This window comes from Brassica oleracea, chromosome C6 (assembly GCF_000695525.1).
Source record: "Brassica oleracea var. oleracea cultivar TO1000 chromosome C6, BOL, whole genome shotgun sequence".
NCBI lineage: Eukaryota > Viridiplantae > Streptophyta > Magnoliopsida > Brassicales > Brassicaceae > Brassica > Brassica oleracea.
This window is the reverse complement of record NC_027753.1, coordinates 9,395,436-9,407,851: the sequence shown is the minus strand read 5'-3', so window position 1 is coordinate 9,407,851 and position 12,416 is coordinate 9,395,436. Positions and strand designations below refer to the sequence as shown.

General features: G+C 37.3%; 1 protein-coding gene across 1 annotated transcript; it reads left to right on the top strand.

Moving 5' to 3' along the window:
* The first annotated feature begins 2,339 nt into the window (after positions 1-2,339).
* Positions 2,340-5,052, top strand: LOC106297428. The gene is made up of 2 exons (XM_013733666.1): positions 2,340-2,636; positions 4,171-5,052. The coding sequence occupies exons 1-2, from the start codon at positions 2,340-2,342 to the stop codon at positions 5,050-5,052; spliced, it is 1,179 nt and encodes a 392-aa protein (XP_013589120.1).
* Positions 5,053-12,416: the final 7,364 nt, after the last annotated feature.

Genomic DNA, 12,416 nt, shown 5'->3' with positions numbered 1-12,416 from the left:
TTGAATCAACCGGGATCATAATTTGCTAATGTGAATTATGTTAGTTATAGAATCACATTCATGCATTACAATAACACGTGTTTAACATTTACATTTGAATATATGTATGAGCACATTATGATTGTTTTAATATACCCGTGAGGCAAAAAAAAAACGCATATTACACAAACTACATATTATTTGTGTAATCACCGAATGATCAGATCATATCATTCATGGTTCTCGTATATGCATTAATTATATGTGATATTGATATTTCCTAAACAATAAATATTAATTATCACATAATTAATACACATCTTTATCCAATAAAGACAAATATATGGTTTAGAAATCGTGATACCATAATCAAATTAGGGTTCTTCTTTTAACGTGTCAAATACATCGATTACAAATAATCAAATTTCTCTAGTTATTAATCTATATCAATTTATAAATTTACAAGATCTGATTTCAATATTAAACAACCTGGCTCTGATACCACTGTAGGAATTCATACCGGTTTATAACGATTTATAAATCAACATATGAATTTAGTTTGCCTAGATCTCATGCAAATACTGAAATCAATCTAGATCTTAGGGTTCTGATTTTACCTGGTTATTCGCAGCGGAAAGATGAATAAACCAAATCGAAATTTATTGCACTCTAAACGTCGTGCCTCTACCGGTATCCACACGCACACAAACTGGATCGATGCGGGATGCTAGTGCCGTCGAGATCAAATCTCAAGCTTTGACAAACCTTTTGTCTCTATTGCTATAAGGGTTTCACGTGAGATGACTTCTCAAAACAATAGTCACATCCTCCTTTTTTTTTATATATAATCATCATTATAAACATAATTAGGTTAATGTGGGCTAAGCACATATCCTTATTATTAAGAGGAGTGCACACACGTTCATTAGCGTGCACGTATATCATATATTTATATTATATATACATTATATAATATAACATGTAAAACCCAAATATATTTATAGTTATTATCCAGTTTGCTTACGCGTGTGACCATGTAGGATCATATAATATTAGTAATGAATTTTCAATTCATAGATTATAAGCGGTTTCTACCAAAACATTATAACCTCCTAATATTATACAATTGTCAATCTCGACACTACGAATTAACAAAAGTAAGTACAAATGATTTTAGTACATTCCTAAAGTAAACACACCAAGCACGTTACCATCACTGCCAGACGGGAAAACCCCCAAATTTGTTCCATCGATACTTTCGGATCTCTCGATCTGTTTTGAAAGTCCCGAGAGCAAAAGCCCTCTAGTCTAGTTTTATAAGCGCCCACGATGTGCATTTTATCTTAGTTTAATTACTTGGTAAATGAATGTACAGGTTTCAATGTTTCATTCACTTCCTCGAAGCTTCTTCTGTAAAGTTAGATCATGTATCATCAACATATATTATAAATCGCCAAATTGTCTCACTCATTCGTAGCTGTGTATTTTGTCATTATATTATTATGAAAGAGGTATAGGTCTTATTTGTATATTGCCTCGTTTTATAAGAGTCCTTAAGGTCAATGGTTTTACATTCTAACAAATGATCAGTTCTCTCAAAGATCTTTCGGATCTGTGTTAGCTGTACTCTGATTACTCTCCGCCCTTTAAATACTAATTCACAGAAATAAATATTCTAAGGTCAACATGTGACTTTTTGTTGATGGTTAAATGCTGAATTAACCATTAACAGTCTTTTATCAGCTTTCCAATTTTACTAGATGACGTTTCAAAGTAACTTACATATAGTAGAAAACATTCACTAAATATTTTCAGCTTTTGCTAACTCTATTCAACTAACTTTAGGCGATTTCCGGTTTGATTACCTAATCGGTTATTTCATTTTCTGGTATTCTCTCCTCCACACGTTGTGTGAGAAAATAATTACCGGCCCTTTGGTTACGGTGTTTGGTTAATTATCATTTTCTTTATTTGTTTTTCAAATATCAACTTCCCCAATTTTTTCTCTACACTTTCCTTCTTTTATCCAACCTTTCCAATTTCGGAGCTCTGTAATCCGCTAATTGCCTTTAATCGATGATTTCGCTCAAGATTGTTTCCGATTTTTTTGATATTAATGGCAATTGTTCGTAAATTATGCTAGATCTCCTACCTGCTAACGCTCTTCCCCGCCGCAACTCGTCCTTCGGAACTTTGTTTTTCACCGGAGTGATGGCTGAATCGCTTCACAAAGCAATAAGATCTATGTCGATTGAAGAGGAGAGGCACCTCTCACGTTGCCAGACGAACCAAGATTTAAGGTGGTTGCAGAGAATGAACTCAGTATTTTGGGTCGTTTGCTGAACCCAGATTATCAGTCTATGGCAAGAATTATTGACTACATGCCGATTGCTTGGAGAGTTTATGACCGTGTTCGTGGTATTGCCTTATCAAGAGACAGATTCCAGTTTGTGTTCCAGAGAGAGAAAGATCTGGTGAGGGTCCTCAAAGACAGACCGTGGTCGTATAACCACTGGGCAATGACGTTGGAACGTTGGACGTCGTCTCCTCCGGAGAAGTTCTTGCAAACTATGGAGCTCTGGATCAGGATCCGACACATCCCTCTGGTGTATTTCACAGTGGATACAATGTTCACTTTAGCCTCTGAAGTTGGTAAGGTGGAGTAAATAGCTTATGATCCTAAAGTTTCGCAAACTAAGGATTATATTAGAGCTCTGATTACTTTTGATGTGGACAAGCCGGTGTGGGAACCGAAATTCGCACTGTCGATTTCCGTTTAAATTAGGAAAGTAGGAGAACCCTAATTTCCCAGAGGTCCCGGATATCTGCTAATACCACACGCCAAGCAATCAGAACACGAAACGAGAACAGTAATAAAATAAGAAATCGAAAAAGAGAGCAAGATAGTTCTTATTCCGAATCTGCGTTTGAGCATTTACAACAAGGTAAGTGCCTGGGCTACGAGAGCTGTCGGCGAGATTCCTAGTTCTAAAACCCTAAGACGGCAAAAACCTAATTGAGTCGCAGCTCGAATAACAAAAACGGAAAATTGCCTAAAATCGCTCTAAGTGCTAAGTTTGCTGTGAAAAAGTCTCCCTCCATGCTTCTCGCCTAGGACTCCTTATATACAGGCTCCAAGGTCGGTTTACGCTTTTACTCTTCTGCCATTAAGCCGCCATAGCATAAATATGGAGATATTCCATTTTTTCCGATCTTCGTAATTATCTTCAAAATTTCGTATTTATCCGCGGAAACTTGACATTTATCTTTCCTTGCGAACCAAGCATAAACCGTCCTACGGTTAATGGGCTTTTGGTTAAGAAATCGTAAGTGGGTTTCGAGTCACGTCTTAGGTCTCTTTGGGCCTTCTGGCCGTCTTCCGACTCGAAGCGTTTATTACGGTTTCTTTTCGATAAAGAACGAACTTTCCGCGGTTTTACCGTAAAGTTTCATCGATGAATTAGAATAGCGGGAAACATGAAATGGGTTCGCTACGGTCTTCGAGAGATAGCATCCTGCTCGAGATCGGTCGCTACATAGCGACCGAGCGGAACATGCGTTCGGTTGCTGCGTAGCGACCCTCTTCAAGCTCTTGTCCGATGACTCGCGTTTCTTTCGCAAAGCTTTTCGTAAAGAAGAATCTATTTCGAAAAAGTATTTGTCGAAGAAGTTTTCTACGTTTTCTTCTTCGGGGATTTTGACGTTAACTTCGTTACAACCGTTTTCGACCTCAACACGGACTTTCAGACATTGATTCCGTCGTGACCGATTTTGACCCCAACAATTGATATGACACTCATAAAGAGTGTTTGATTTATTTTGGTTTAATGGTTTATTGCTTAAATCGGTCATGCTTTATGATCTTGAATATTGATTGTTGAACTACCCGTCTTGCTTATGTTTGGGGTGGGGTTTAGAATGACGGGTAGTTGTATATGCTAGATAGGGAACCCTGGCTCACTGAGTGAAACTAGTTCACTAACTCCTCACATCATTTTGCAGGTGACCAGTAGAAAGGACCATGGCCCTCACGGAACTGTAGGAGCTGGTGTAGATTGGACATCTTTTGTTAAAGACTCGTTTTCAAGATATATGAATGTATGTTTTACTTTCGACTGCGTCCATGGACCCTATGTATAATATTTTGGGCTTGTGAACTTTGTGTTTTATATATATGAAAAACTCCAACAGCCGACGAAAGCAACTCGTCAACTCAATGTCCCATCTGGTGGTGCTGTTACCATTGAATTTGAGTATGAAAAGATTCATAAGAGGTGCTTCCATTGCCTTAGGCTCACACATGAGAAGATAAGATGTCCCTTACTCAGGAGAGGTTCATTAAAAGAGAAACAACAAGCTTCAGAATCTCACTCCGGGGAGAAAACGCATCAAAATGCTGGCTCTGCTCCACCAAAGGCTAATCCCTCGTGCAAACTCCTAGAGGGTCCTCCGGGCTTCCCCCCTCTCTTTCCTGAATTGTCAAAGGAGGAACAAAAAATGGCTATGCTCTACATATCTCACGCTGATGATACAGAGAGGAGAGCTCGGATTGAGAGAGTCAGGCAGGGTATAGAAGCCAACGCTGCGGATTCTACTTTGCGCATAACAAAGATCACAAATGAGCTCAATAAAGGCAAAGGCCATGTGTTTGACTACCCGAGTTTCACTGAACGTTCCCATAGTTGTAAGCAAGCCAGAAAGGGTATCTCATCTGACTGCAGAAGTAAAAGTGATCAGCTGGAGGAAGAAGCAGAATCATCAGCAACAAATGGTGGTGTCTTCTCTGCCCCTGTTTTGGCTAGTACGGATTTTCAGGTAGGCCCTTCGTCTGGAGGGCGAGTATCAGCTATCACAAATGGAAAGAAGAGCCAGAGGAAAAGACCCCCAGTATGGAAGAGAAGAAATGGTCTGAGGCAACATGGTGCACCTCTTGCGTCAACTGCGCATGTTCCAACTCCACAACTGAGTATGAAAAGGAAGTCTTTTCCACCTCCATCTTCGTCGGACCTCAAAACCTTGAAAATCACAGAACCTTCGGTGGCTTCCGTATTGAAGCCGCTGTCTCCACAATGAGCATACTGAGTTGGAATTGTCAAGGTGCTGGTAGCACTGAGACAATTCAGAGGTTACGGGAGATGCGCCGGGTGCATTTTCCGGACTTTGTCTTTTTGGTGGAAACAAAACAGAAGAACAAGTTTATGATTGATATGCAACGAGAATTGGGATATGATCATTTGATCACTGTTGAGCCTGTGGGTTTGAGTGGTGGCTTGGTGGTGATGTGGAAGCAATGTTATAAGGTTACAGTGTTACAAGAGGACAAGAGGATCATCGATCTTCAAGTCCAAATGGGGCCTTGGTCTTTTACCTGACGTGCGTCTATGGAGACCCAGTCAAGGAAAAAAGACAGGCTGTTTGGGAACGCTTAAGTGATATAGGAATGCGAAGAGACGACCCATGGATGCTGGTGGGTGATTTCAATGAGCTCCTTAGTAATGAGGAGAAACTAGGAGGAGCGGTGCGAAGTGACTCAACATTTTGGGACTTTCGTAACCTTGTTGATAACTGCAAGATCAGAGATATGAGGAGTTCTGGGAATCCACTTTCTTGGGTAGGAAAGAGAGACAATGAGTGGGTGCAATGTAGGCTTGATCGTTGTTTTGGTAATGATGAATGGTACCGTTTGTTCCCAAGATCTCATGTTGAGTATATGGCTATGTACGGCTCTGACCATAGGCCCTTGAGGGTGGGTTTTGCTTTGGAAAGTGAAGTTGCATACCGAGGGAGATTCTATTTTGATAACTGTATGGTGGGCAAAAAAAGGAGTTGAGGGAGCAGTGAGGAAAGGTTGGTGTAAAGAGATGTCGGGAAGACGTGTAAGCATCATGGAGAGGATCGAGAACTGTAGGAGAGAGCTATCTAAATGGAAGAAATGCACAACCAGTAATGCTAGAATCAATATACAAAAGCTGCAAGTGGATTTGGAGAAAGAGATCAGCAAACGATACCCAGATGATGCTCTCCTGAAGAAGATAAAACTTGAGCTTAGTAAAGCTTGCAGAGAAGAGGAACTTTTTTGGCGCCAAAAAAGTAGGGAGCAGTGGCTACATGAAGGTGATCGTAACACAGCTTATTTCCACAACTGTGTGAAAGGAAGGAAAGCCAAGAACAGGGTATTGATGTTGATGGACGATAACGGTACTGAGCACTATTCGGAAGGTGCCAAAGGACATGTTGCGACTGAGTTTTATCGTGACTTGTTCATGAGCTCAAACCCTCATGACCTTGAGAGTTTATTCAAAGGTTTCTCTGACCGTATCACTCCAGAGATGAATGAAGCTTTGTGTAAGGAGATAACAACTGAGGAGATACGCAGAGCCGCTTTCTCAATTCGTGGTAATAGTGCTCCAGGCGAAGACGGTTTCTCTGGTATTTTCTATCAACGGTACTGGCACGTAGTCGGTACTCAGCTGGTCGAAGAGATTCAAGGTTTTTTTCAGAGCTCGATCATCCCTCCAGGCTGGAACCACACGCAGTTGAGCCTACTCCCTAAGATCACAAATCCAACACGGATGGGTGATATGAGACCAATCAGTTTGTGCTCTGTGCAGTACAAGATCATTTCGAAGATACTCTGTGATCGTTTGAAATGCATTCTCCCTGACATTATCTCTGACACTCAAGGAGCCTTCGTTCAAGGTCGCCTCATCTCGGATAACATTGTGATTGCTCATGAGTTAGTACATGGACTGAGGACTAACGCGGCGATCTCCAAAGATTTCATGGCCATCAAGACTGACATGTCCAAGGCCTATGATAGAGTAGAGTGGTGTTTCTTAGAAGAGTTGTTAGAGAAGATGGGGTTTGCTCGGAGTTGGATTCGATGGGTTATGGCGTGTATCACAACTGTCTCCTACTCCATTTTTCTCAACGGTAAAGCCCATGGTTTTATTAAACCGGAGCGTGGGATAAGACAAGGTGATCCTCTGTCTCCCTTTCTCTGTATACTTTGTGCTGAAGCTTTAGTGAGCAGACTCAATCATTCTGAAGCAAGTGGTCGCCTCACTGGCATTGGATTGTCTTCCTCTGGACCAAGGGTTCATCATCTGCTCTTTGCAGACGATAGTTTACTTATGTGTAAAGCGGACGAACTGGAAAGCAAAGAAGTTGTTGGATGTCTCAAGGCTTATGGAGAAGCGTCGGGTCAGAGGATCAATTTCCAAAAATCTTCTATCATCTTTGGAGCTCAGGTTCCCAACACGGTGAAAGAGCGAGTCAAGCATATATTGAGCATCACAACAGAAGGTGGAGAAGGGACTTACTTGGGCCTTCCAGAGTGTTTCAAAGGGTCTAAAAGAGACCTTCTGAGCTTTATAAGAGAGAAACTGCAAGCTCGGCTTCATGGATGGTTTGCAAAATCACTATCTCTCGGCGGGAGAGAGGTGCTACTCAAATCCATAGCCATGTCGCTTCCTGTATACGCAATGTCCATCTTTAAACTCCCTAAAGATGTGTGTACAAGAATTACTAGCGCCATGACATAATTCTGGTGGGGTGGAGGTAATGGTAAAAGGAAAATTTCTTGGGTGGCGTGAAAGAAACTGTGTAGGCAAAAGAGAGAAGGTGGCTTGGGTTTTCATGACATCACCAAATTCAATCAATCTCTTTTGGCAAAGCAAGCATGGAGGATCATGAATAACCCCAACTCTCTGGTGGCTCGAGTCCTCAAAAGTAGATACTTTGCAAACAATGATTTCTTGCAAAGCAGTTTAGGCTCGAGGCCGTCATACGCATGGGGAAGCATTTTACATGGTAGAGAGCTGCTGAGCAAAGGTTTGATTAGAGAAATTGGTAATGGAAGGAGTTCTAATGTGTGGCACGTGAATTGGATTATTGACCCGATACCAAGGACTCCTAACTACAGACAGGACAGTGTCATTGATCTGACGCTGACAATCTCAGACCTGCTGCTCCCTAACTCATCTGCCTGGGATGCAGCTCTTGTGAGAAGAACGTTTACAGATCATGATACTGAGATCATCCTTCGCCTGAAGCCGAACAGGATGCAGGAAGATGGGTATAAGTGGGGTTTCACAAAAGATGGAATCTACACATCACGGAGTGGCTACAGATTTGTCGACTCTTTTCCTGAGGAAGATGGTAGCACTTCAACTTCTCTTCCTCCTCTGGAGAAATACCTTTGGAAATCTCTGTGGAAGATCCGTGCTCCTCCAAAAATCAAGCATTTCCTTTGGAAAGCTCTCTCTGGGGCTCTAGTGGTCATGGAACGACTTCGTAGTAGAGGTATTCAAGTAGACTCTGCTTGCAAAGTATGTAATGGTGGTATTGAATCGATCTGCCATCTACTTTTTTCTTGCCCTATGGCGAAGGACACTTGGGAAAGGTCCTCGATCAAACTCCCGGTGGCAGGTTTCTCTCAGAACTCTGTTTTCCTCAATATGTATCATCTCCTGGAAATGAGCAGGAAGTCTCCAAAAGATAGCAATACGATTTCTTTCCCTTGGATACTCTGGCATCTATGGAAGGCGAGAAATAGTCTGGCCTTTGAGAAAATACACTACTCCTCTGTTTCAGTCCTGAGCAAAGCTAGAGCAGAAGCGGCGGTTTGGTTTGAACTTAATACGGCTCAGACTGAGTAGGTACAACACTCAGGAAACGGGACAACAAGTATCATGGCATGGTCGAAACCTCCTTATGGATACTTAAAATGCAATATTGGCGTTTCTTGGCTAAATGCCCAAACTAATTGTGGAGTTGCTTGGATTCTACGTGACAACAAAGGAAAACCAACTCTTCATAGTCGAAGGTCCTTCTCTAACGTAGAGACAAAAAGAGAAGCTGAGCTTATGGCCATTCACTGGGCTGTAAGTGATATGATCAATACCCGCTAGCAGAGGATTCTGTTTGAATCGAATTGTGCTTTAGCAAAGGAAACATTCCTAAATCCATCTGGATTCTATCAGCATCAGCATATCATGTATGAGACTTCTTCCCGACTCCGTCACTTACAAGATTGGAGTTTCCATCATTGTGTGCAGGAGAGGAATATTGTGGCTCAAGAGGTAGCGAAGAGTGTTACTAACGATCATCGCTATCACTCCTATATAGCAGCAGGCGGACCCTCATGGCTGCAACATAGTATTGAGCGTGAAGCTCGGACGTGAACTGCAGGAACAAGTCACCTATCTCTGAACTTTTTTCAGTCTCGGGAATGTCTATTGACATCTATCCTATGTTGAGCTCAGTGTCTTTTAGTTGTTTCAATTTTTATTTTTCTTTGGGTGATCTCCCAAATTGGCCTTTATGGTCGGTTTTTGTTGTTAGAACCTTATGGTTTCTTTGAAAGTTAATCTAATCAGTGTTAAAAAAAAATATTAGAAAACATTTATTTTTACGTATTTAATAAAGATATCATTAGTTATTTATTCAACCATAATTTGATCAATAATAAAACAAACTAGATTTTGACCCCTTTTTTCAAAAAGCGGATATATTTTCGGTTGATTATTTAGTCATTAAAACTTTAAAATTATAATGTTTTGCAAAGTGAAGGAATGTATTTTATAAAACATTTTTATTGATTATTTTTGTACTTGTGCAGGGCTTTAAATTTATCAAAAATAAGTTTAGAAAGGATAATTAACTTGTTCATCAATTTTGTATCAATATTATTAAATGGACATTATATAAATAACAATTTATTTTAAATATGACTAATAATTATTTATTATCTTATTATCTTAACATTTTGCCAAAATTTCTAATTTAATATTAAAAATAATCAAATGGTTTGTTCTTCATGAAAAAATGAAAAATTAAAATTTAACCAGAGTTGATCTAGTGACATGATAACCCAGCAAGTAATCCAGTTTTAAACATTGGTATATTATATTTTAGAGGTTTTGTTTTTTAAACATTGGTATATTATATTTTAGAGGTTTTGTTTTTAGTCTTAAATTAATACAACAATGTTAGGTTTAGTTATAGCCTATATTACAATGCTAGATCATAGTTTAAAATAAATAAAAAACATTTTATTTTAAATAAAAATATTATTTTACAATATAAACGCTTGATAAAGCTAACATAGATTTACTTAAGATCAAATTATTGTTTCAACATTCATTATGGTCTGTATAATAAATACATAATGACTATATATACTTCAATATAAGGGATCTCCAATTACTATAATAGGTGTTATACATTATATAATAATATTGAAGTTACACGCTATAAACTATAAAGTTCTTATTTCATATTATGTGTTCTTGTTGCTTAATTGTAACTAGAACTTGATCCGCACAACCGTGCGGGTATTTATTTTCTGTTTTTAATTTTTTTTGTACTAAATGATGTATTTGTAATATTGGGTTGTATTACATTGGCTAAGTCATAATTATGACCGATGTTCGATCATATAAACAAATCCAACATATATAATTAATTAGACATTTGTCTAAAATATATAAAAATCAATGTTTATGAATTTAAAATATGAAGAAATAGAGAACTATGATTTAATATGCCATAGAAAAAAAATGATAAATTAGTTATAAAATTTTGAAGAAAATACAATGATTATTAAACTTCTATAAAAAATTAACATATAAAAACGGCCAATTAAATTTTGTAAGAAAATAATGTAAATATTTAAACATTATTAACAACTAACACTATGTACTTATTTCCATAGTTTCCATAAAACACCATGTACAAAGAAAAATATATTGAGTACTTATTTCCATTGTTGCCAAATTAGGGAGGGTGTAGATTTTTTAAAGAAAATTTTAAAAAATCACATTTCAATACTATTTAAAAACTGTTCTGCAAGTTAAGGGATAGATACGAATGCGGAAACAAATTAATTAATTTAGGACTCTAAGGTTTTGTCTCCTAATTAGTTGAAATCGTGTGTTTAACTTTCTGGATTTTATTGTTATTAAAAGATTATTATTGTGAAACTGAATGTATGGATTTAAACTTGGTTAAATAGATTCTATTTATATATTTTGTTCAATTTTTTCATATATTGATCTTGTGTGTATATAAATGAACTAAACTTATATGATATTATGTAGAGAAATTTTGATTAATATAAAGAATTCCATTTATTCAACCTTTCATTCGTTCGTTGTTTTGTTTGTACATATTTGCTTTGTTATGCGTTAGGAATAAAATGAATTGAAGAATGTTGGAGTTTTATGATTTCGTAAATTTTTGTGACAACCTCAGTCTCTCTTATAATCACGTAACACAAATTGTTATTGTTCGCGATTTTATTAGATTCGTTTAATAAAGCTATGTTATAAGTAGAATGTCAATTTAGAGCTTGATCACGTAAAAATTGCCTACACTTTGACCATGTCATATTTATTTAGCGCTTGATCACGTAGAGCTTAACTACGATTTTATTAGATTCATTAAAATTTTTCACCTAACATAAGTAGTTAAGGTTGGCGATTTTATTAGATTCATTATTTTAGTTTTTTTTACCGTCAAACGGTCGTTCTATTACTCAAATTTGAGGTAGTCTAGGTAACTAGATCGGAATAAAACAACCAATAAAAAATAATTCTATATGGAAGGATCTAGCAGTTTTGGCTAAAAAATCTAAAATCTGATTGATGTAAATAAGTAGAAAAACTAAGGAATATTTTCATTTTGTATTTCTCTTTTAGTACAAATAATTTTTAATATAAAAATTCAATAAATTTTACATTGAAAATTTATCATTTAATTTGAAACAAAAAATTCTAAAACGTAGAATATTTAAAAATGAAGAAGTATATAACAATTATTTTATATTTTTCATTTATAAAAAGGTCGTATTTTGCCACATACTCACAAGAAACGCTGTCTTATCTTTAATTACGCATTCTACTGAAACTTGCTGAACTCAGAAGCTTCATATATATGTCAAAAAAACTTTCAAGCTTGATAAAAAAACAGGATTACTCCAAAATAGTGTAATCCATTAATTTTTCTCATAACTGAATTCTTTACTCTAAATTTTATCTTTATAATTACGAAGTTACTCCATTTTAAAAGAAAACATAAAGTAAGCATTAGAGCTTACAAATGATTGTATGATAAAGTATGTTAAGGAAAATATTTTATAATGTAGTTTAACAGACCAACGGAAAAAAAAAAAACTCTAGACTTTAACAAAATTTGCAATAGTTTTCTCTTTTTTTTGTTAAAATGTTAAATATTATACCAAATTTTCAATTTTTGACAGAAATTACAAAGACAACGAGTAGCGGAATGCATAAACTAAACTAAACAATACAACGAAAAACAACAAAGACAAGAAACCGAAGCGGGAAAGCTAGTCTAACTACCAGCTAAACAGCGGAAACGGGTGAGGACCAAAAGCAGACCGGAAGGTCGAAGAAGAAGAGACTGTCGCCACG